This window comes from Cavia porcellus, unplaced genomic scaffold (assembly GCF_034190915.1).
Source record: "Cavia porcellus strain 051 isolate PalLab524CR breed Dunkin Hartley unplaced genomic scaffold, mCavPor4.1 scaffold_11, whole genome shotgun sequence".
NCBI classification, from domain to species: Eukaryota; Metazoa; Chordata; class Mammalia; order Rodentia; family Caviidae; genus Cavia; species Cavia porcellus.
In genome coordinates this window covers 64818673-64844853 of record NW_026947494.1, presented here as the reverse complement: position 1 = coordinate 64844853, position 26181 = coordinate 64818673, and the positions used below count along the sequence as shown (strand labels likewise).

At 40.9% G+C, this 26181-nt stretch overlaps 1 protein-coding gene across 12 annotated transcripts in view; it reads right to left on the bottom strand.

Moving 5' to 3' along the window:
• Pde8b (phosphodiesterase 8B) overlaps positions 1-26181 on the bottom strand; it is a 252310-nt gene that overhangs the window by 97423 nt on the left and 128706 nt on the right. For 7 of the 12 annotated variants that reach the window (XM_063258386.1, XM_063258387.1, XM_063258377.1 and 4 more), the window contains one exon: positions 5685-5744. The exons of 2 other annotated variants lie outside the window; for them this stretch is intronic. In XM_063258386.1, coding sequence (XP_063114456.1) covers positions 5685-5744 — 60 coding nt within the window. The remainder of the gene's footprint in view (positions 1-5684; positions 5745-26181) is intronic. 3 more of the 12 variants (XM_063258378.1, XM_063258380.1, XM_063258385.1) reach the window with 1 other exon arrangement.

Here is a 26181-nt window from a genome sequence, read left to right as displayed (position 1 = left end):
CAGCTGTATTAGTCAGCTTTCCTGTCACTGGTACAAAATGCTCCATACTACAACTTGAAGGCAGAGAGGTTTATTTGAATTATGGCTTGGGGAAATTCAGTCCATGGTTGGCTGGATCTAAGCAGAAGTTGTGTGGTGGACCAAGAGGATCAGGGAGGAAATCTGCTCGTCCCATTGTAGCCAGGGAGCAAATAGAGAAGGGAAAGAGTGGAGACAAAAATGCAGCCTTCCAGGTCATGCCCACAGTGACTCTCTTCTTCCAAAGAGGTGGTACCTGTGACCAGCACAGGCAGCCATGAACTCATCAGTGGACTTATCGCTGATCCCCACATTCAGAAGCCCCACCTTTGGACATGAGACTTTTGGGGGACAGTCTAGATGTAAACCATAACCACAGTGAAATTATTTTCTCTGGTGAAGGCTAATTATGAAAAAATAAATAAAACTTTTCCTTAATTTGAAAATGATATTATGTGTTCTTTATTACTAGTGGTTCTTTCTAAATAAATATCACCAGATGGATTCTAACATCTACTAGTAAAACACTCAATTTGCCTTTAAGCTGGACCCTGGCAACAAGGAACTTCTAGACTAAACCATACATACATACCTAGTATGCATCCACATTGCATTAAGAAACTGGCCAGTGTGATCAGAAAAGCATCTAACTCAGATGAAAATAAACTGGTCTGGGAACTTTCTTTAAATGTTCTTAGGAAAGTGATGCTGGTAAGAGCTACATTTCAGCAAGAACTTTTATTGACCATCCATCATTCCCAGAGCTCCTAAAGTTAACTTCCTCAGGTAACAAACCCCTTACCAACTCTTTGGAGACAAGCACAATGCCCATTTCACAGACAGAAACCGATGCTTACATGGGGATAAGAGGATTGTGCACTGTCATTCTTCTGGCAGGATGTGAAATGAGGCTGGCTCGACCTTGGAACCTTTGAAAGCATTAATAACTTCCTCTCCTTTGGTTTTATGTTTATCCTCTAAAATACTGGGCCCCAAATTCCTAACCACTGTGTGGCTCCATGAGACCGGCTGGTCTAGGTCAAAGACATAATCAACTCAGCAGCAGCACTGACAGGGTGGGAAGGATATATATGCCTACAGCAGGCTGCTTGGTCTGTCCTCTCTGTCACTTCACTGTGTACCTCCATCCCAGGTTTCACCTAATGTGCAATCGTCAGTTCCCCCATGAGGCCATAACATACCAATATGTAAAACGCCGACATGCAGTGGTTCCAGAAAAGTTCATACCCATACAGCATGGAACAACAAGCGTTGTTTATTTGTGTTTTTGTTTGTTTGGCAGTGGTAGGGATCCAACCTGGGGCCTTGGCGCACTAGGAAAGTGCTCCACCACTTAGCCACCCCAGAAGCCTATGAAGAAAGAGGTTTGAAAGGGAGAAACCTTTTTTTCTGCCTTGGTAGGAAAAAGGCTAGACCACAGCTGTAGGGATCTGATTCCAACTTCACTGGAAAATCCAGCATGAGCGAATAGGGACAGGATTCTCTAAGCAGAAACACATCAGTTCTACATGCTGGGAATATAAATGTGCCCCAGGCACTGAGGAAGAAAAGATCACTAGGTTTTGAGACAGTATCATGTGGATATGAATATATTGCTTCATAACAGCTTTTGACTTTCTTGCCAAGTTTAGAAAATATAGCTTTCTGTGAGTCACATCCACTCACCCAGGAGAGATGTTCTAGTGATTCCCTGCCAGCCCTTTCCACTCCTACTCGTGTGCTGTCCCTAGCTCCTGCCCCGTTTTCTCCAGTCCCAGTGAACTCTGGAGCCACCTAGAGAACTCCACCCACAGAAATGGCACTCAGAAATATTCTTATCGAGTCATTTCCTCCCAAGCCCTAAGGGTTCTTGGCGGATGTTGCTAATTAATATTTTTGGCATTCCAATGAAGTAACAGAACAGATACTTTTCTTCAAAGACAAACAAACAAAAATGAAAGCACTAGGACATAGCTTGATTTTTCTAAGACATCTGCAAAGTAGGTAGCAGAAGCACAATCCAGGGCCAGCTTTCCATGCCTCTAAAGTCAGAATGTTATGCCCAAAAAAAACCCACTTTCCAGATTTGTTATGTGTGAGCAGAGAGCATCACACCATTTCTCCACTCTCTGCAACTCCTAGCAGGTGGCCTTGCACACAGTAGGCTCTCAGAAGATGCTGAATGGGGAGATCAAGGAACCAAACTACGTTTGAAGAGACTAAGTAGTATTTTTTTTTTTGTCTTTTTCATTTTTATCGGTACCAGGGATTGAACTCACGACTGCCTGCTTGTAAGACAGGCGCTTATGCCACTGAGCTAAATCCCCAGCCCCCGAGACTAAGTAGTATTATCCTTAGTTCTAAGCTGCACTTCCTATCTTTTCCCAGAATCTCTTTCCAAACTCAGACAGGGATTCTTGGCCAGCTGCAGTGCTGTCATCTGGGGCCAAATTCACACAGTGAGATTGTGCAAGGCACTCAGCAGTACTGGTGATGCTCCAGCTCTTGCTTAGGGTGGAAGATTCATGGAGTTCATTTTATTATTACATTTTAAAGACTGAGTATAAGTCAAAACTATTCCTGTATACTTTGATATCAATGTAATAAATTCAAAATTACAGACAACTGTTTTTCAGTTATGGGGGAGTGATATTATTAAGGAATACTTAAGTCCTACAAAGGATTATACATTTGAAAGGACAGAAATACAGTAATACTTGAGACTGTGTTATAAAATATGACTGTTTAGCATGCATAATATATGTGTGTATGTATTATGTAATACAAAATCAATTCAAAATGAAATATGTTCATCATCAAAAGATAGAGCTATATAAATAAATAAAAGATCTACAGATTGAGAGAAAACATTCTAAAAGTCTGACAAAGTCCTATAATAAGAATAGGTAAAAACTGCTTCGACTCAATAGCTTTGAAAAATTAACTCACTTAAAGAGCCCAAAGATCATACTACAAAAGGTAATATAGAAACGGCCAATAAGCAAACAAATAAAAACATATTCATCAATAGTCATGGAGAAATGCAAATTGACCTCACAGTAAGAGTACTAGAGTACTCATCAAATAGCTAAATTAAGAAGACTGACCACATCAAATATTATCAAGGACTTGAAGTAACTGGATATTTCATGTTGCTTTTAATAGGATAAAATAGTCTAATCATTGTGGGAGAAGTTCTGGAAGTATCTCAAAAAATAAACACATCATTGTTTCTGAATATTCTTAGGCAAGGGGAAAAAAGAATCCACATTTGGAAAGTAAAAAATAATCTTGCACATAGGAAATGCTAAAGAACACCACACACAACTGTAACAGCTAATGAATTCATCAAGGTTATAAGAATCCAGATGGTCAAAATGATCTTAAAAAATAAGGATAAAGTTGGGGGATTCACACTTCACAGCTGCACTAAAGCTTCACTTTAAACCTGCAATAATCAAAAGTGTGTACACACATAAAGACATACATATAAACCAATAGAATAAAATGTAGAATTCAGAAATTAATCCTTATCTTTATGACCGACTTTTTAAAGCAAAGATATCAAGACAATTCAGGTGCAAAGAAGAGTATTTTTCATCAATGCAGCTATGACAACTAGATATGCTATGCAAAAGAATGAAGCTGGATTCCCTACCCCACACTATATACAAAAAGTAACTCAAAATGCACAGTGTGAAATGTAAAGACTAAAACTGTAAAGTTCTTGGGGGCTGGGGATTTAGCTCAGCGGCATAAGCACCTGCCTTGCAAGCAGGCGGTGGTGAGTTCGATCCTTGGTACCGATAAAAAGATAAAAAAACAAAAAAAACTATAAAGTTCTTGAAAGAAAACGAAGTAAATGTTAGATTAGGCAATGGTTTTTTAGATATGATATCAAATGATATGAAGTAAAAACAAATTTAAAATTATTACAGTGTGACATCCTTCAAATAAGCCTTAAAAACATAAAATGAGGCAAATATTATTAATGGACACACAAAAAGTATCCAAATATGTATTATATCAGTTACTTTTAGAAAAGGAAGGAGGCAAAAGAAATAAAGAGCTTACATAGTGTCTGCATTATTTCATTTCTAAAAAGTTTTCTAAAACTTTTAACACACTAATATTTAAAATCTTAATATATGATAGAAGTGGCTGTGAGGTAGGCACACAAGTAGCTTTATGAATACTTGAAATACCTTACAAGTTGGCAAATTACTTTTTTTTTTTTTTGTCTTTTTCGTTTTTATCGGTACCAGGGATCAAACTCACGACCGCACACTTGCAAGGAAGGCGCTTATGCCGCTGAGCTAAATCCCCAGCCCCTGCAAATTACATTTTTAAAAGAGTGAGACCTCCTTATCATGGGTACTCATTACCGGTGAGACATAAGGCAAAATGAAAGTAAATAAAATTGATCTAAAATTGCAGTAGTCTGGAAACTGCTTTGGAAATAAATTCCTGATACAAGCTCCTTTCTGTGTCATTGCTTTTATTCAAAACTGTGGTACAAAGTACATGTCTTTAAGACGATTACTGGATTTTTTCATTTGTTTGTGATCCATGCAAATAGTTGTGGTTTATGTTATATCTCTGTTTCTCCACCCTCTGTCTCTCTGTCTATCTGTCTCTCTCCCTTTCTCTGTCTGTTTGTCTCTCTCTCTCTGTGCTCCTAAATTGGCTTTTATCAGGTTTTCCCGAGCTAAATCTTTTCCTTTTGTTTTTTTTTCTTTTCCCTAGATTTGCTCTTTCTTTTAGTATTTATAAAGCATTATTTTATTTTTCCATTTGTTCATAACTCAGACAGTGCATTTCCTTAGTTTGTCTTTCTCTGTCATCTATACATTGGCTGCTTTATCTACAACTTGTAGGCATTTCATGTATCTAGATATAGTTTAGGCTTATAAGGACCAGCAAAATATAGTTGTCAAAAGAATAAAGTTCACTTATTTAGACTAAAAAGCTAACTTACATACTGATGCGTATTTTAAAATTATCTCAACTACTACAATCCCTTTAATACATGTTTCACAGAAAGTTGTGGGCTTTCAGGAAGATACAGTTGCTGTCACTGTTAGGATCAGCTGAGACTTCTGAGACTCTGGTTCCCTCTGGGTCACAGAGCCCAGGAGGCTGCCTGGCTTAGGTCACATGGGACATGAAAAAGGAGCTTTTCATGGTTCTTAGCTTCCAAAAAGTAACATCCCTTTCCACTGCCAGCCCATGACCTAGGCCCTTGGTGCTGTGTTGTGTAACTCACAGATTCGTTTGAGAAAGGCACAATCATCTCTGCTCTGCAAATGGTACCAGAAAGCAGGAGTGGAACTGTACATGGAAGCTAACCCAGCACAGCCCAGCCACACCACTTCCTCCTTCCCTGGCTGCAGCCAGATGTAGGATAGACTAGTTTGTTTGGTGGAATAATTGTTCTTCCTCATAATCCATCATGCAATTTACTGATTAGACATACACACGAAATGCAAGGATATTTACATCTGAAGAAAAAAAAGTAAGTCCCCAAATATGACATCAATAAAAGCAAACGTTTACAAACACATGTGCACATGCACCAGATGGCCATCTGCCATTATAACTGTATTAGAGCATCCCCTCACACAGGGCTCTTGAAACACATGCCCCTACTGCAGAATGAGGCATACCTGAATAGGGTCCTGTATCAGTCTCATGGGCCCAATGCGCACCTCTGCAGAAGATACCTGCTAAATAGAGGACAGCACATAAGAAATGTCAAGTCATAAACCCCTCAAACTGATAAATTCTTCCCTTCACAGCTCATTACATTCTGGCACTTTGAGACTCTAGATAGGAGGATCCAATCTATTGACTGGAGACAAGTTACAAAATATCATGTACCATACAATCTCTGCTTTATGAAAGAATGTATATATACACATATACATTTACACATACACATATTATATATATTGGAAATATCTGGAAGGAGCTAAGTGATAGAACTTGGATTATTTTTTCAGAATCTAGATTTTTATAATAAACATGCACTTTTTTGGGAGAAACAATAATTCAATAATTATTTTCAATAATTCAATAAACAATAATTCAGTTCAATAATTATTTATTGAGCACCTATGATGCACTGGGCACTTTTATTATTATAGCTATTTTTTATTACAATAGTCTGGTTTATTTCAGATTTTGTTATATAACCACTAATATAGTTTATATGGTTAAAGGTGGCAAATTAATAGTTTGCAAAGTTTGTCATTTTCTAGGCTGTTTTTTATGCTATTGTTATTTCTTTTTTATTTTAAAGAGGATAAAATTAAACAGAACAAAACATCATAAGGAAACAATTTTAAGAAACACAGATTTCAAAGCAAGACCACTGGAGATCTTCACTGTCTATCATATTGTCTCTTGTTTTCTTCCAAATAGTTGTCCACATCTTCACATACAGTAAATACATACTGAACATTATAGTATTAAACTGATCAAAACAGGATGATGAAGATTTTTTAGGTCTTCAAGACCAGACATTAGGGAATTCAACAATGGCTGCCATAATGTCTCTCATTATCTTCAAAGTAGCTGTCCATATTTTACATATGCTGAAATTAAACATAAGAAACTAGACTAATATCACTCTGAACAGTGAATAATAGTATTGCTAGATTTTATATCATAATGCTACATAATTAGCACTGGGTATCTCAGGGCCTCTTCTTCTTCAGAGTATCTGTTCATTACATTGTGCATCATATAATCTGTTCCCGTAAACTGTTTAGAAATTCTCCACATGTGTGGATCTCTACATATATACCTGTGCTTTCTGTGTTATAGGGAAAAACAGATCAAAACAAGACAACAAAACAAATCCCTATAAAAACATGAAATGAAAAAGACATATAAAACCACAATATTAGGTGATCTACAGTAGTTACTATGCTGTCTCTTGTTATTTTCAATAGAATTGTCTACATCATCAGACATAATTGAACATAGCATTACATAGCAATTTTAATAAAAACACAACATTGGAGACATTGTAGAACTTAAAAAGCAGTTAATAATCAAACCGGGATGAGTATCTTATATCTTGTCATCTTCAGAGTAGTTGCCTCTACTCTTAGACTTGATACTATCAAGCATACCAAATTTGAATAAAATAAGTCAAGACAAAACAGCGGTCTAACAAACCAGATTCAAATAAGATCAGTCATAGTAAGACAATGTAATTAATACAGGGCTTCAGTTTAAATTAATAGGGAATTAAGGACATTTACCATAGTATATCCTGCTATTTTGGGGATAGTTGTCTGTGCCCTCAAATCTAGTATGAGTAGACAGACTGGAACAAAATAAAATCAAACTAAACAGAGCAATAAGACTAATGTCACTTTTAAATCCTGATACACTACTAACAATGTCCTCTGCCTTCCATTTTTAGACAATTCCTCCCCTTTCCCTTTCTCACGGTGCTTTGTATATTTTGGGTCCCACTAACTCCTTTAGTTTTTAGATTAGGGGGAAAACTCATTATCTATCTAAGTGGTATTGAACCTTTTTACCCCTGAGCTTGATCTTGAGCTGTATTCCTTTACTTACTAAAGCCTCAAGGTTTTCCTTCCTTCTAGCTGAGTAGTTCTCCGCTACACAAAAGTGTCATGACTTTGCAACCCTATCTGTGGCTGCTGGACAAGTTGTCCCCAGTTCTCTTTGGTTCCCTGTCACACAGAGCATCGTTTTCTCATCTTTGACTTTCAGTTTATTAGCCTCTTTCAGGTTGAGTGTATTTCCTATTTAGAGCATCTCGATGGATCCTATCTCCTGATCTACTCTGCCTGTGTTTCCTTATGTTAGTGTATCAAGGCTATCTATTAGAGATTATAGCCTACCTTCTCTGCCTCATCTCTGCTATTCTATTTTTCTGCTATTATCTGTCCACTTTTCTCCTTCATTCCAGTGTCTGCCCTGTTCATTGAGGCCTCTCTGCCCCTGTTGCTGGAATCCTGGTGTTTTTTTCTATCTCTCTCTAGAATGTCCTTCAATATTTTTTGTAGGGTTGGATTGGGGCCATGAACTCCCACAGTTCCTCCTTGTCTTGGAAACATCTTGTTTCTCCATTAATTTTGAGAGAGAGTTTTTCAGGGTACATCAATCTGGGTTGGAGGTTATTTTCTTTCAGGGCTTGGACTACTTAACTCCAGGCTCTTTTTGATTTGATAGTTTGTGTTGGGAAGTCTGTTGTTATTTTGACGGATTTTCCTTTATAGGTAATCTGCTTTTTTTTCTCTGACACTTTTAATATTTTGTTCTTATGGTGAATTTCTGGGATCTTGGTCATTGTATGTCTAGGTGTAGATATGTTTTGGTTGTAGTTGGTTGGAGTTCTATATGCCTTATTTATCTGGATATCATTTCTTTTTCCTATGCTTGGGAAGTTTTCCTTAATTATTTCTGTGAATAGCCTTTGTAATTCATTTGTGTTTATTTCTGCTTCTTCGCTGACATTTTTTATTCTTAAGTTATAGATCCTCTTGATGTCTTCTAGCCTTGATACTGTTACTTCCTGGTTCCTTGTTATTTTTAAGAGGTCTTTTCTTTCATGATCACATATTACAAATCTATCTTCAAATTTTGAAAGGCTAACTTTAGTTTCTGTCAAGGCATTTTGCCAGCTTTCAATGGAGTTTTTAATTTCCTGGTAATCTCTTTGGATCTGTTTCATGTAATCCAGATTTTGTTTATATGCTTCACCAAAGGTTTCTCTTCTTTTTCTGGGTTCCTCCATTCTTCCATCTGTGTCTTCTTGAGAAGGGCTTAGCATTTCTTTTATTAATCTTTTTATATCTTGTCTCACTTGGATTAGAATTTCAGTTATAAATTCGTCTATGAGGTCACCAAGGTATTTCTTTATGTCCACTGATATTGTGACCAATATTGCATGATTGCTGCACTGGATCACTTCTGTATTTACCTCTGCTGGACTTATTTTCTCAGAGTCAGAAGTTGGGGGCTTTTTATTATTTCTTTCTCTTGTCACGTTTCTGGTTTCTTTCAGACAGGTGTATGGTGGAGATCTCAGGCCTTCTCCACATTGCTTACGGGTTTTCTAAAGCATGCTGGCTGGGGGCTTGCTGCCTTCTCTAGTTTGCTGTTATCTGAGGTGCACGCAGGGACTGTGGGTTGGCCCCTCTTCTCTGAGCCAATCAATCAGCGAGTGCCTTCAGCACGTTAGTCTGTGCTGTGCGGATGTCACAGGTTTGGGACAGTTTCGTCCCTGGCTATTGGGTCCCGACCCAGGGTGTGACTCAGCCCAGGCAGGTCCCACTAGTCCTCTTTGGGCCAGGGGCAGCTTACTGACACCGCTGAAGTTCTGGGTTGAGGCCTCTCCTGCCCAACTCCAATATGTTCTTCAGCAGGCCCCACCCGCTACAGGACCCAATTTCCAGCACTCACCAAAAATTAATGTAGTTCTCCACCTTGGCTTCACTCTACGCTGCGTCGCATCCTCCCGCCAAAGGCCCTGGACTCACCAACTCCTGATTTTGGAGGCCGTGGCTTCAGTGCAACCGTGAATTGTTCAACTCCACAGTGTGCCCAGCACAGCATGGGACCAGTCCCAGTAAGCGTGTCTTGTTCCAGCCTTTCATCACATTTTCCCTTCCTTTCTTTCTTTTCCTTTTTCCTCAGTTTCTTCCTGGGTTGTGAGAATCCCTCTCCTTTTGTCTGGTCTTCTCCATGTTGTTAAATTCTAGTGTCTGAGTTGTTTTGCTGAGAGGCTCTCTACCCTGCTACCTATCAAGCCGCTGTCTTCAGCATGCTATTATAGCTATTGTTAATTTAAAATCTCAGAAAGGAGTAAAAATTTGTAGCTCTTGATCTTGGATGCTAAAGCACATAATGGCTTAGCAGCTGTTCCTGTATTTGAATCCTATTTTTCTTATCTTTATATTTTAGTATATGGCACAAACAGCTCACTCTTGCCTACATTTACGGTGAAAGCCTACTCATGTCCAATGTGTTTCCCAAACTAAAGGCAGTAATAACACACCAGGAACCCGCAAGACTGACCTCTGCCCCACAGCTCCTGGAGTGAGGCTGGCCTCACACCACCTAACTGTCTTTGGCTACAGGCAGAGCAAATGCTTCTCTTCGTTTTTAATTTTACCTGAATTTCCATCAGTAACTGTGGGAGGCTTTAGCCTCACCTCCATGGATCTGGTTTTGTTTTTCCGAAGAAGGTAAGGTTGGGCACCACTACTTGGACACTCATGCCACACTCACGTGCTGCGGTAGCCTGCAGTCAGCCAGGAGCTGGTGGTCTACTAACACCAGAATTACCCAGGGTCAGAGAAGACCTTAGCCATTAAAAAACAAACAAACAGTAAAGCAAAGCTTTCCACCAACTACATTTTGGAAGATGCTAAGCCACTTCGTTCCTCCTTCCCTCATGCTGAACTAAGAATCTTTGCACATCCTGACCACTGTCCATCCTCTGCTGACTGACTCTTCTGACCCGAGGACCTCAACACTGTGGGAGGAAGAATTGAGGGTGAGGCTTGAGACCCTCACCAACCAGCCAAAGCAAACCCCAAGAGCTCCCTGACTACAGCTTCTGTCTTGCATGCTGGGCATGTCAGTCTCCCTGGCCACAGTCTCTCCTGCCATCTGCGCCAGGGAGGCCAGGGCCTGTAACTTAGAGATGCCTCCTCTAGCATCTCACTGCTGCACCCAGAACTCCCCACCCCGTGGTCCTCCTTTTCCTGAGTGCATCCGCATCCCAAAAGGGCAGCACGGACACCAGCAGCCTCGCCTGCCAAGTCTAAGACAATGGTGCCAAGAGCACAGGCAACATCTGCTTGCCCAGCTTCACACTCAAGGTTGGGCTCATGTTCAGAACCTTGCTAAAGAAATCCCTGATGACTGAAGAGTAAAGCCAGCTTAATTCTGGTGACAGTAATCGGCAGAACTGGCTGTCTATCACTGTCCCTGGCATCTGCCCTCTGCACTCTGGCTGCCTGCTCATGGCTCCCGAGGAGGTGTCCCAAAGGAACAAATGAATGGATGACACACTAGATCAATAGGAATATAAAAGGAATAAGATGAAAACGGACTTGCTCTGAAAAGCTGAGACAAGCAGACTCCTGGAAGACAGGCACTCGCTGTCCCAAAGAAGACATGACCCAGACTGGTGTGCTGTCTGCATCACTTTGGAGGTAAGCACTGTGCACAGGAAGGGACACAGGTGAAGGCCACTGAGGGACAGCATGGTATTTTAAAAACCACGCTGAAACTAGGAGGTGCCATTTTCTTGCCTAAAGAAGAGAAAGGCCCTACAGTTTTCTCCACAGCCACCAGTTCTCTGCCTATGTCCTGCACAGTCACCTCTGCCTGCTCCATTCCCACAAGCAGCTGAGCTGAGAGCTCTCCCAGCACCCTGCCGCTCCTGTCTCCACCCTCCACTACTTGTTTCATTTCGCCCCTCCCAGTGCCATCACTGCACCTCTGCCTCCAGTTTGGGTGCCTCAGTTTACCAGCTCCACTAGTTCTGACCTACATTCTGCTTTGTATCGCTTGGCTTGTTTTCTCCTTCTTGGTCTATGTACCAGGTCATCTGACCTTGGCTTCTGTATCCAAAAGAGGTCCAGTGTCCCAACAGATCCCCACCCCTGTCCTGTCCTTGCTGGTTCTGGGGCTGCTTTAGAGGAAGTCTGCACCAGGTAGATTCACAGATAGTAGAGTGCTGGGTACTGCTTCTGACAGAGGTGCCCTGCTGCTTGCACTTCAATTCCACACAATGCCTGTGTGGTCAGGCCAAGACTCTACTTCAAAGGTGGACTTCAAGCAACTATAGATGCACAGCTCCACAATTAGCACCCTGGATCTGCCTCCAAGAAGCAATCATGTCTGCCAGGGATGGAGTAACAACCCCAGGGTGGGGTCACAGGCAACAGAATTCCATCATGGGGGGACAGAGGATGTGACTTGAGTCTGGAGCCATGTGCCTTCCAGTTACTCCTGCCACACACAGCTTCCCCAAAAGTCTAAGAGGAAGGACTGCTAAAAGACAGTGCTGTTTTAACCACAATACATCCACACACATATGCAAAGAAGCAAGACCATCAGTTCTCCTTCTGATGAGCTGGTTCTCTGGGGGAAAGACTTAAGACTGAGTTTCTTGAGGACACTGATTCTTTTTTCTTCTTTTTCAGTACAGGTGATGATTGAACCTATAGTCTTTGCAATGAGCTTCTTCCTCAGTTCTTAAAAAAAAATTTTTTTTGAAATAAAGTCTCTTTAAGTCACTAAGTTGCCCAGACTGGGGCTTGAACTTATGATCCTCCTGCTTCAGCCTCCCAGAGCATGGATGGTGCCACATGCCAAGCTCAACTCTTTTTCAGTCTTATCTACAGTCACAGGTGCTCAGGAAATGCTTTGTGAAATTGAGTTAAGCTGCTTAAGATGATACAGATTTTCAGTAACAGAGACATCATCTTTTATAACTCACAAGGTCCTGCTCTTTCATCATATCCCAAAATTTGGAATATTAGAGGGGTACCTTGGTTCATGAAGAGGTGTTAATGGTAGTCAAGAAAAAATTTTTTGAACTATGATGTGATACTATGTTACACTCAAACACTTTAAAAATCAATGGGAAGCCAGAGTTATGAAGACTAACTCTACCTAACATGACCAAGAAAGCAGACCCATGGCTGGGGGAATATCTGTCTGTCTGTCTATCTATCTATCTATCTATCTCCTACCTATCATCTGTCTGTCTCTCAATCTAGGCTTCTACATGAGTATGTGAATGTTCTCAAGGGGCTACAAAGAGCCATTCATAAGAATCAACATTACTCATATACTATTTATCATAACAAAATTTAAGACAGCCTTGCTCATGATTCATCAGCATCTACTACCACATAAAGCTGCTAACATACTAAGCAGCATCCATACAAATGAAATGCTACACAGTTGTGAAAATGAACCAACTATACAGTCCCCAATTCAAAATGTATAAGTCTTACAAACACTGAGTTAAAAATAAAAAAACTTAAGTTTTATAAGAATATATAATTGGAGTATCATGAGATAAATATTTTAAATACTTAAAACAATACCAAACACAGGTTAGGCATATTCTGTAACAGTACAGGGAAATGTGGTCAACTTCCCAGTTAGGCAGGTGCTATGTGTGGGGAAGTGACACTTGGGGGAAGGAGGGACACACAGGGTATCAATCATAACTTTAATGATCTATTTTTTTGAAGGAGTAGTGAATACTCCAACTAGGAGTAGTTGTTGATTGAATTACAGTTTTCCTTAAGTAATGAAAAATAAATTTAAAATATATTTAATTTTACTTGAAAAGTCTGTTTTCTCTTGGGAGATTAATATTAATTGAGCAATTGAGACTACAATCTGTTATCTTTTACTACTTATCTGTTATCTAGTAAAGTCTCTGAGATAAAACAAGCTGCTATATTCAAACATCTACAAATACAGACAATTTCTCTGAAACTTGGTAAAATAAAACCCTTGAAAACTGGGTTGAAGCTACGGTGGTCTGGGCGTATAATCCCAGCACTCTAGAGAGGCTGAGGCAGGAAGAAGACCACAAATTCAAGTCTAACCTGGACAACTTAGTAACTTAGAGAGATGCTGTCTCAAAATTAAAAAAAATAAGTCTGAGGATGTTGTTTGGTGTGAAGGTCTGAGTTCAACTCCCAGAATCCCCTGCAAAAAAATGGGCTGAGACTTATTGGGGCCTTGCTCAAAATCAGCAACTGCTCTGTGCCTCCATAAGACAAGAGGGCTGACGTGTTTCCCAGGGGCATCATCTCCTGAAAAGGTGACGGCAACCCACACAAGCCCCAGGACCCCTCTCCCAGCTGGAGGATATCATGGTGCAGAGGTCAAGCTGCTTCCCTGAGGATAGGGCCACAGGTGCGGCACAGGCCGCTGGGCTGGGAAGGTCTTGCCTTGATCTACACGCTCACTCACCTCTGTGCTCCAGGGAGGCCTGCAGACAGGATGTGAAGAGACCCAAAATGAAGTAAGGGCCTGAAGATGACTTGCACACAGACTGCGAAAGATCTGGCTGAGAAACAGAGAACAGGGTAGAGCAAGCTGGGAGGTCAGCACCATGCATGCCCTGGAGCAGCGCTGCTTCTGACAAACCTATCCTTCCACCCAGGAGGTGAGGCCAGTGGAAGAAGGAGGAGAGCCTGGGAGGGGAGCATGGGGTGGGACCCCACCCCTCCCCACCCTGGTCGCACCAGACACAGATGAGCCTGCCCCTGCCGCCTGCACCTTACTCTGGTCCCCTCTGACATGCCCGCTGGACACGGAGAGAGAAGAGCTGCATCTCGCCCCACCTGGAAATCATGGCAGTGAGGAAAGACAAAAAGGCCTTCCTCTCATTAGTTCTGAAGTAGGAACAATGAAAAATAAACCCAGAAGCCTTGCAGATGGCCATTAGATCCAAAGACAAAATGTGGCTGGGGCCAGAGATGCTACCCCTGTCAATATCAGGTAAGAGAGAAATTCTTTATGCAGTATGGTCAGGTCATCTACAGCAATGAGAAAATAGTTCAGTCTGCAATCAGTTATGCGTTAAAATAAAAGGAAAAGTGTCTTGCCAATGGTGGGTGGCAAAGCTGCAGCAGCACATGAAGCCCTCTCGGTGCAGAGCCATACAGCCTAGCATTCAGGGTTAACTGCACGGCCACACTTCGTGGTAAGTTAGTGGGCTTGGGAGGTTGCAGTTTGGGCACTCAGTTTCTAAAAGATCTAAATTCTAATCCATGAAATGCCAGTAGCCAAAGGAGCCCAGGTTAAGGGTACCTAGGGAGTTCACAGAGAGAGAAAAAAGGCCCAAGGGTGCTCAGACCTGAGACTCTGTCGAAAGGCTTTCCACCACACAGACAGTACATGAATTGAGTTACCAAGCTTCTGTAAATATAACAATTCCATCCCAGCACTACTAGCCTCAGTGTATAAACACACACAATTTCCAGGTCCAAAGATCAAACCCACAGCTTGATCATTTGATTAAGAGAGCAGAGGAGTTTAAAGGCAGTGGCAATTGCTATATTTACAGAAGCTTGATAACTTTACACTGGCTGTGCCAGAAAGGAGGAGGGGATGAGTTAGACCAGCAGGGAAGAGAGGAGAAAGAAAGCAACACTGAAGGATTCTAGCTGCAGTGGCTGCAAGCCGTGACCAAGAATATCAGAATTTAGCCAGGCATGGCGGCATGCACCTGTGATCCCAGCACTTGGGAGGCTAAGGCGGGAGGATCACTGCAAGTTTGAGGTCGATCTAGGCTAAAAAGTGTTTAAGGCCAACCTGAACCATATACTGAAACTGTGCCTCAAAAAAGATGCTCCCTTCAAAAAAAAAAAAAACAATATATATATACACACAATATCAGAGGTAAAGTAGGTTACAGGAGCCGATAGGCTGAGTGTGGGATGTGTGGAGTTTGAGACACCCCTGGACCACCCAGGAGATGACCAGTGTGATGTTCAGGAAAACAACATCAGCAGGCAAAAAAAAAAAGGCGGGTCCAAAACCCTGCTCTCCCTCAGAGGAGAAGACCAGTATCAGAATACTAAAGCCAGGCAGAACAGCCCACCAGAGAGCAGGAAGAAGGAATATAAGTAAGAGGAAAAGGAAAAGAAGCCATCTTAGTCACATCCCTGTTGTAGGACAAAATATCACAACTTCAAGGAGGAGAGGTTTGTTTTGGCTCCTGGTTCCAGCCCTGGGTCTGGCAGCTCCAAGGAGGCAATGACGTGGAAGGGTGGGGTGAAGGAACCCAGGAAGCAGAAGGAGAAAGGAAGAGCCAGGGTCAAAACCCATCCTTTCAGGTCACACCTGGTGGCCACCTCTGACCAAGCTTCACCACCTAACAGCACATTCAGCTACAGAGCTCATGGGAGGATGGACCCACCAGAGCACAGCCATGCTGACTGATGCAGTCGCTTTCAGCACATGGGGTGGGGGCGTCTTAGGTCTAAACTATGATGGATTCTCTCAGAACTTGCTATGCTCATAGCATAGCTAGCAGACTGTCACCCTGCTCAGAGTATCTATTTCTGTAACTTGCCACAATCAGTGAGTCTATACATGACCATGTCAAGAGACACTGAGATGACATCTTCGTCAACAATCATTTGAAACTTCCTGTACATACAGCCACCCCAGCAGCTATTCCCGGCACCAGGCTTTTTTCCTGGTGGGGAACCAAGGAAAGGATGCCAAGTCTGCCCTAAGTCGATCTGTATACTAATTATTATAAGTATCCTGGCACGACAGTTTCTTCTACCTTTTAAGTTTTTTTTTTTTAACTTGAAATTGAACTCACAATCTTGTACTTGCCAGGTAGGGGCTGTGCCCCTAAGCTATATCCCTGACCCTCTACTTTTTAACTTTTAACAGACACAGAGTTGTAAACAGGGGGGTGTAGGGTAATATTTCAATACATGTACACAATGTATAATGATCAGATCAGGGCATATCCTCACCTCAACATTTATCATATTTCTATGCTGGGAATATCCAATATCCTCTCTATTACCTACTTTAAAATATACATTTGTCAGTCAACACATAGTTACTCATCCATGCCACAGAACATAGATGTTTTTCTCCCTCTGTGAAAGCTCCCACAGCTGTCAACCATACCCCACTCTGTCCCATGCCCTCCCAGCACCATTCTGCTGTTTCTAGGATGCCATGTTTTTAGCTTCCACATGTAAGTGAGAACATGCAATATTTTTCTTTCTGGGTCTGACTTATTTCATTTAATATGTTCATTGGGTCCACTGCATGTCCTTGCACAACTTTTTGAACTCATGAAGTGATGCTGAAATCCTTGTAGAAGAATAATGGGTATTTTGCTCTGCCAGATGTAACAATGACTCAGAGATAAAATATCAAAACAGTGTGGTTCTGGCAGAGAAATCAATGAAGAAAAACACAAACCTAGGTTACCCAGCTCATATACAGAGGAATTATTATGATATATAAGGCTTCAGTAAACAATGAAAGTGTCACCTCCTATAAGTGGAGAAGAAGAAGATAATTCAATGACAATGTTGAGATAATTGACTGAGTATGTAGAGAAAAATTAAGTCAGCTTCAAATGACATAAGTCCAAAATATTTCCAGATAAATTAAAAATTTTAATGGAAAAAATTCATGAGAATATTGAAAACACATAGATAAATACTTGTAACCTTCAAGCTTTTTCTAAAAGTAACATCAAATACATAAACCTTGAAAGAAGATACCTAGGGGCTGGGGATTTAGCTCAGCAGCATAAGTGCCTGCCTTGCAAGCGTGCAGTCGTGAGTTCAATCCCTAGTAGTTAAAAAAAAAAAAAAAAAAAAGAAGACGACGACGATAACTAGATTTTTACCATTAAAAACATTAAAAGCACAATAAATATTAAAATACAAAATAATGTGAGAAAATTGTTAATAAAATATGATAGAACGAGGATTGGCATAGTGATTAGAATGTTCTAAAGCTCTAATAAGACAATTAAAAAAGACAAGGACCCCAATTAAAAACAGGTCACCAAAGGACAGACAATTCAGACACATACAACTAGGCTACAAAAATTACGCAACAGTGTTTGGCTTCTCTGGCCACTAAGTATGCAAATCAGAACAACTAGACTCTACTTCCTGCTCATCAATGTCTAAAGACTTTCTCTGCACTGATCATTGGTGCTGGCCACAACTGGGGCTGTCAGTGTTTGCCCTCAGCACACCCTACAGCCCTCTCTGAAGGTTACTGAAATAGCCAGAATACTAAAATGCATCCACAACGCTTTGAATTGCTGTGCCCTTACTTCAGTTTATACATCTGCCATGGTATTTGTCATGCAATTATTTGGGCACCATAACCACAAACTATTAGGGAGCAGAAGGACCCTGGTAGATACCTGTCCATCCAACCACAATCAATAAATGATCCAGTAATGAGAACCAATAAATGAACAGCTGTGTCAAGATGCATTCCTGTACCACTCACCAGATCCATCTGCTACAGTCAACACTCACAGATATTTGGTGAGTGGGTGTTTAATTTAATACATCATTATAAAGCTGAAAAAGCCCGTGTTAAACAGAAGATTATCTTGCATCTTGGCATAAAATGCAGGCTGCTGGAGAACTAAAGCTGCCAATGTTGCTATTTAGTAAAATGTTTTTAATGTAAGACCAGGCTGAAATTCTTTCCCCAATGTGCAGCTAAGGTACTACAACACCTGCCCCGTGGAGAAGCAGATGTCAAATCTAGATTACTCAAAGATGCACCCTGGCACAGCAGGCAGTTGATAACTTAGAGATATTAGGACGATGATCTCTCATTCATTCATTTAGAAAATCCTTATGGAACCCCATGGTGAGCCAGAAATGAAATAGGTGCCTACAATATAAGTTCTTTCTTTAGTCTGTGGCAATATGTAATCTCAGAATGTTTGACTTGCTCACTAGAAACACAAATGGCAACTTCTAGATTAGCTGACTTTACCCATCTCCCCAAGTATCATGGAAAATCATTATTCTATGTCCTCACTTTTCTACAAAATGCACTGCAGACACTAATCTCATGGCAAAGGATGGTTTGCAATAAATTTGAAAATTGGAAGGTTCCCAGGTGGCCTCTTGATGAACCTTTCATCTCACTGACTGTAAAGGCCGAAGACAGTACAAGCGGCAGGGTATACCTAAGTCGTTGGAAACTGGGTCAGAGATTCTTTCACCCTCCCCCATTCCTTCCTTCTGGTAGCTACCAAAATGCTTTCCCTCTGAAAACATAGCACAGGATTGTGCATCTTCACGGCTTGCAAAGAGTGTGGCTCCTGTTGTCCATGTCTCCTTCAAAGACACTGACTATTCTAAAAGCAGCCACCGAGAGGCTGAGCAGAGCTCCCAACCCCCTCAAAGACATGGAAAGACAAAGCTGGGGTCCATGGCTTATCAGAGGTGAAGGACACAGGAAATGAGTTAAAATGCATGGCAAGCAGGACATAAAACCAGGAGGAGAATAATTTGAATTTAAGTATTCTAACATCCTTCTACTTTCTGGGAGTAGAGTAGAAATGTTAACATTAGGCTAGTAATAGTAACTTTGTAATTTCTATTAATTACAAAAAGAATATAAACAGTATAATTAAGCTAATAGAGATGGGAAATAAAATAAACCAATGAAAGCAAGACAAAGACAAACACAGAATCTACAATAAGTTCAGAAAATAGAAGAAAGAAAAATAGTAGCATAATACCATTAAATCAAAAATATACAACATTGGAAACAGATATGCCCTGATGGGATTAACAGCAAAATAGAGATGACAGAGGAAAAAGACCATGAACATGAGGTAGAACAACAGAAATTGCTCAATTTCAAGAAAAGAGAAAAATGAGAAAAAGTAAACAGAGACCTGGGCATCTGTCGATGATATCAAAAGATCTAGTGTATTGGTCACTGGAGTCCCTGAATGAAAGAAGAGGAGAATGGGAGACACAGCCTGACCTGCTGAAAATTGTATGCTTATCAGTTTGGGAAGTCAACCAATCACATACATGCAAGAAAAACTACATCCAGGCACATTTATAATTAACATCTAAAAGTCAAAGATACAGCAGTCAGAGAAAAACTAAACATTACTTACAGTAAGACAATGACTCAAATGACCACTAAACTTTCATGAGGGACTGCAGAGCCAGAAATCAGAGGATCAATCACTTTAAACTCCTGAACAAAGGAAAACCAATACAATTAATTGTCCACAGATCTATAGCACAAGAAATGCTAAAATAATTATTTCAGGTTTAAGGAAATCATACCAGAAAGAAATATGAGTGTTGCGGTGTAAAGAAGGAACATCAGAAGTAGTAAATAAGGAAAGTTATTTTATACAAGTTAATATAAAAAGAATAAATGTAGAAGATAAAACAATACTACTTCTAAAAGATAACAAGAGACTATCTTCATGACTATGGGGTAGGACAGATTTCTTGGACTATATCAAATTTGTGTTCATCAAAAAGGCATATTTTTAATGTAAAAACTGGGACACTTTTGAGCATGAAAGGGAGCACAGTTTATTATTCTGGAAAATGAGTTATAAACTAGGACAGTTAGGAATAAGCTGGAAACATGGTATTCCTTGATCAGTATCCAACAGAAACATGTAGACATGCATGGCAAAGTGAATGTGCAAGCATAGTCCAGCAGCACTGCTCTAACAGCCCCAGGGAAGATACTTCAGACACCTACTAACACTACAATAAACAAGTGGCACTGTAATCATCCAACAGAAGACAATGCAGAAGTGGAAACATTAAATAGTGCAATACACAATATGAATTAAGCTCTGAAACATAACTTTAAGAAGAAAAAGCTAGACAGAAAATAACATGTGCTGCATGAATTCACTTACACTAAGTTCAAAAACAGGTAACACAGCTCACTGACAATCCCAAATAGAAAGAAAGGTGATAACCACAGGTAGGAGCACAAGAAGGTTCAGTGGCACCAGTTCTATTTTTTAGCTCAAGTAACAATAATGGACCTGTTCACTTAGTGATTATGATTATGATTTTCTAACTGTATGTTTGAATATTATTCTCTAGTTAAAAAGTTTACATAAAGAAAAACTAGACCTAAATATATTACACTAAGCTATAAAACTTCAAGAAGATAACGTGGAAAAAAATCTACATGACATTGGGTTTAGGGGTAACTTTTTAGATATGACATCAAAGGTGTGATCTGTGGGAAAATTAATTAATAGATTGACTTCAAATTGCAATATTTTCTGCTCTGTAAGAGTCACTGTCAAAGGAATGAGAAAACACTGCAGATTAAGAGAAAATATTTGCAAAATACATATTGGTAAAGATTGTTACCTAAAATATACAAAAACACCTTCAGCCCCAAAGATAAGAAAATGAACCACCTAATTTTAAAATAGGCAAAAACAATCTCATCAAAGATAATATACAGATGGAAGACATGCTTAGGAAAATATGCTCAAAACCATATGTTCGGGGAAAAGCAAATTAAAACAATAGCAGGATACCACTGCATCTACTAGAATGGTGAAAGTCCAAGCCCTGCAGCAGTGAATACTGGCAAGGATGTGACACAAGAAGTCTCACTCCTTGCTGACAGGACTGCAGAACAGTACAGCCACTCTGGAAGGTAGTTTAGCAATTTCTTATAAAATGAGACCTATTCTTAGCACATGACCCAGCAACTGCACTCCTTGATGTTTGTCCAAGTGAGTCAAAAATACAAGTTCACACATAGATGCTTACAATGGCTTTATTCATAACTACAAAAAGTTGGAAGCAACCAAGATATCCTTCAACAGGCAAGTGGATAAACTGTGTATCCAGGTAATGAAATATTACTCAGTGCTAAGAAGAAATGCACCATGAAGCTATAAAAAGACATGGAAACAGCATAAATACATATTAATAAAGGAGAGAAGCACTGTAAAAACAGTTACATGTATAGATTCCAACTATGTAGCAATCTGGGAGAGACAATAAAAAGATCAGTGGTACACATGTATTGCTGTGGGGTGACCTTTACAATTTTTCTGGGAAAATACCCAGAAGGGAAATATCTGGATTGAATGGAACTTCCAATCCTAGTCTTTTGAGGAATCTCTATACTGATTTCCGCAGTGACCATACCAGTCTACACTCGCACCAACAGTCGAGCAGTGTCCCTTTATCCCCCAGCCCTGCCAACATTTGTTATCAGTTGATTTCTTGATGGCAGCCATTCTTTCTGAAGTGAGATGGAATCACAACATTGTCTTAATTTGCATTTCTCAAATGACTAGTAATTTTGAACATTTCTTCATGTATTTATTTGCCATTTGTATTTTTTATCTAAGTATGTGTTCATCTTAGATGCCCATTTTTGGATTGGATCTTTGAATTTGGGGTGCCCAATATTTTTCAATTCTTCATATGTTCTAGATAGAAGTCCTTTTTCTAAGGGACAGCTGGCTAAATTCTTTCCCATTCTGTGGGTTTTCTTTTCATTCTGTTGGTGATTTATTTTGAAGTGCAAAAACTTTTTAACAAGATGACTTGATTTGTAATAACTAAATCTTGAAAACAACCAAAATGCCCATCAACTACAGAATGAATAAAAAAGATGCGGCATTTTTATACAATGGAATACTACTCAGCTAAAAAAGGATAATCCTTAGGCTTTTGTAAGTGGAGGCAACTTGAGACAATGCTCATAAGTGAAATAAATCAGATTCACATTTTATATATTGTATTGTTCTCCTATCGTAAAAAATGAATAATAAAAAACTAAAAGAGTAATAAGATCCAAAATATACAATAGATACTGTAATAATGGAAAGAAAGTACTGAAAAGGAAAGAACAACTGAGATAGGGGAAAGATGAGAAGAAAGAAAGGAAAAGATTAAATGTCTGTAGGTACGCACATATAACTATGTTTGTATATGTGTGCAAGATAGGTAACTATACTACTAATTCTGTTAGTTCATCAAAAAGAACGGTTTGTGCTGTCATTGTTTGATTGATCATTTTTTATGCCTATATCTTGTAACCTGAGCAACTATTTCTAAGAAAACAATATGCAATGTATTAATTAGTGTTCATTTATTTCTGTTTTTTTTAAGTTCTGTATTATTTCTATTCTTTTTTGTTTTGCTTTTTTAAAATTAAAAAAAAATTAACAAAAGATCAGTGGTCACCAGGCACTAGGGGAGAAATTCAGAGGCCAACACAGATGACTTACTACTGCATGTGACACTCTAACACTGAACATATGTCACTATACATTTGTCAAAACCATCAAAGTGCAGCACCAGGAGAGAATTTTACTGCTGTCTGTGGACTTGGGGCGATAATGTGTCACTGCACGTGCATAAGCTGTGACAAGTGTACCTGCTACTCAGGAGGGGATGCCAGCAACTAGGGAACTGCGTATGTGCAGGAAAAGGGTCTGTGAGAACCCTGTGTATTTCTGCACAGTTCTGCTGTAAATCTTAGACTGTTCTAATACAGTTCATTTAAAAAAGGAAGCCACTTTCAGGCTTATTTACCTAAGTTAAAGTCATGCAAAAATTTGTATTCTCACCAATACTACTATATATCCATACTTTGTTTATTAAAAAGTATTTAAATTATATGGAATGTAACAAGATCCCTGCTCCTGGAAGCACCCCTGTGCTGTGGGCCTGGGGTGGACAGCTCTGGACCATGGCCCTGCTGGCACAGCCACAGAGGGGCTCCCAATGGTCAGCATAGGGCTTAAGTCCTCAGCCTCACTATGCTTCTTTTTGCTTGGCATTTTAGGGTTCTACCTACAAAGACTGAGCAGCCTCAGTCAGTAAGCCTTCTGAAGCACTCAGCTCTACCAGCTAGCTACCCGGGCCACCATGCAGAGGCCCAGATTCCCAGCTTCCCTGAGCCAGCTGAACATTGCTCCACCAGGAGTCAGTCTTCACAGCCGGGGAGGATAATTCACACCCTAAAGTCTTTCCCAGAATGCTGGCTGCTGCTTTATCTACTGCACCTACTGCCAGCACTGCCTCCTGAACACAACCAGAGGGTTCTAGAGAAGCACTTCCCGAACTTTCTGGTAGCAGGCACCAGCTTTGTGAAAGGCAATTTTCCCATGGAGCAGGTGGGAATGTGTATGAGATTGTAGTTTCAGGATGATTCAGAGGTGCATACGACACAGATTCCTGGAATGCATCATTTACAGTAGGAAACATGCTCCCATGAGATCTAACCGCTGAATTGACAGGAAATAGAGGTCAGACAGGAGTGCATATGATATGGAGCAGCTGCAGGAAGTTTCACTTGCTCACCTGATGCTCATCTCCTGCTGTGCAGCCCAGTTTCTAACAGGCCACAATTGGCACTGGTCTATGTCGCAGGGGTTGGGGACCCCTACTCTCAAAGTTCCCACAGCATCCAGAGAGAAAGAAAGGTCTCTTCCAGAATGGGGTGTGAATGCCCTTCTGAGTGCTCTAATGTCTGACTTCCCAACCAAGAAGACATCACAAGTTAAAAGTTTACTGAGCTCTGTGAGTCCTGTGGCAGAGCCATGCAGCTCACCATGGCTGATCCTTCCTGGGAAGGTGCATCCTGCAGGCTGGAAGAGAAGGGAAACGGCTGGGCCCACAAGTACATGCTGGCACATGAGTCCTCCCTCATGGCTGGTCCTTTGTGAGAAGGATGTGCCTTAGCCCAAATCCCAGGGCCTGCTTCTATCCACAGGATGGCCTGGTAAAGAGGGTTGGCACTCTGGTGTTCTGGAGCTAGACTTCCCAGGACTGCCCAGGACTGCTTGTGGCTCCCCCTTTTATTTGCCATGGGACAGTGGGCCATTAGCTACCTGACCTCATTTAGGTTTAATTTCCTCATCTTTATATTGAAAGCCAAAGCAAGTAGGATATATTAAATTGAGCAATCTGTAAAGTCCCCAGACACCAGTGACCCCAGAATCTGACAACTCAGATCACACCAAAATGAGTCGACTCCCAGATAGTCCAGTTGGAGGGGAAGGCTGGGGCTTCATAACAGAAGCAAAACTTACAGTGGGCCAGGCTGACAAGGACATAGACTTCCAAACCTGATGGTGGTGAGGCTGAAGATGTTTTTCAAAGGGTTTTAGATCTTAATCCCTAGAAACCAGGCTGTGAATGTCTCACCAAGGCTTGGTCCCTAGCTCGTGGCACTATGGGGTATAGTTCAAATTCCAGGAGGCAGGACCTACTTGGGGGACAAATCAACTTTCACTGAGGGTATGTTCTTGAAAGGGTGTATAGGGACCCTATCTTTCTCTTTCCTGGCCACGAGATAAGCAACTTTGTTCTACCATGATCTCTCCACCAGGATGCGCTGTTTTGCCACAGGTCCAGAAACATCAAAGCCAAGAGACTATGGACTGAAACCAGGAGCCAAAAATAAGTATTTTCTCCTCTAAGTTGATTTTCTCAGGTACATGGTCACAGTAACAGGAAGTGACTAATGCAAGGGCCAAAGGAACCTTGCAGATATGCTTAAAGATTCTGATATAGAAAAATCATTTTAGCTTATTGGGGCCCTACACATAATCAAGAATTATTTTCGTAAGAGAGAGGAAGCAGGTGTCTTGACAACAGCAAAGGATAAGCAGGGAGACAGTGGCAGCAGAGGCCAGTGTAAGGTGGCCACAAGGTGAAGAATGCTGGCAGCCACCAGAAGCTGGAAGAGGCAAAAAGAATCTTCCCCAGAGCCTCTAGAATGAAATGACTCTGACAACTTCTGGGTTTTGCCTACTGAGATGCACTGTGAATTTCTGGCCAACAGAAACTGTAAGGAAATGAAGCTCTGTTGTCGTAAGCCACTTACAATGTAATTTTTTACAGCAGCAGCTAGCTGGACACTGGACTAGAAGGCCAACAACCAGACTGTAGGGCAGCAGACTCTAGGGTGAAGGATGCTGGTAAGACCATCTCAGAGCCACAATCCCAGCAGACAAGGCCCCAGGATGGGAACTAAATCAGAATGCAACAGGGAGCTTAAGGCAGAGGCAGAGTGGGGGCCAGCAGGGAAGTGGATCCTAGGGCTTGCCCATTCACCTGCAAACCAAGCTCCCAGCAGTGAGCACAACTGCAGGCCACCACAGGTGGTCCTGAGATCACCCTTGAAGCCCCCACACGTCAAGGCCCCTATCTATGGTTGGGGCTGGGAGGGAACAGTTGCCCAACAGCAAGCGGACTAGGACAGAAACTGAACACGAATGCTTAGAAAGTTCCAGCAATTCTGCTGCTATAACATCATTGAAAATATAATTTGAGAGCTGTTAAATCTCATAATACATCATCGCTTACATTCTGTTTCAAGAAGTAGTTTATCCTAGTAAGTCATTTTATCGTACTTTATGAATATGGATCTGCATTAAGTTGGAAATGTAACACACACATGCATAACGCTGGCCTCTTTAACAGGGGCTCTCAGCACTCACTGAGCAGGCAACACAGCCCAAGGGTCCCCAGGGTCTCAGTGTCCTCATAAACACACTGTCACTCACACTCATCGACCTGGGGATCGAGCCCATCTCCACCGCATGAGGACCGCTCTCACAGGTGTGCC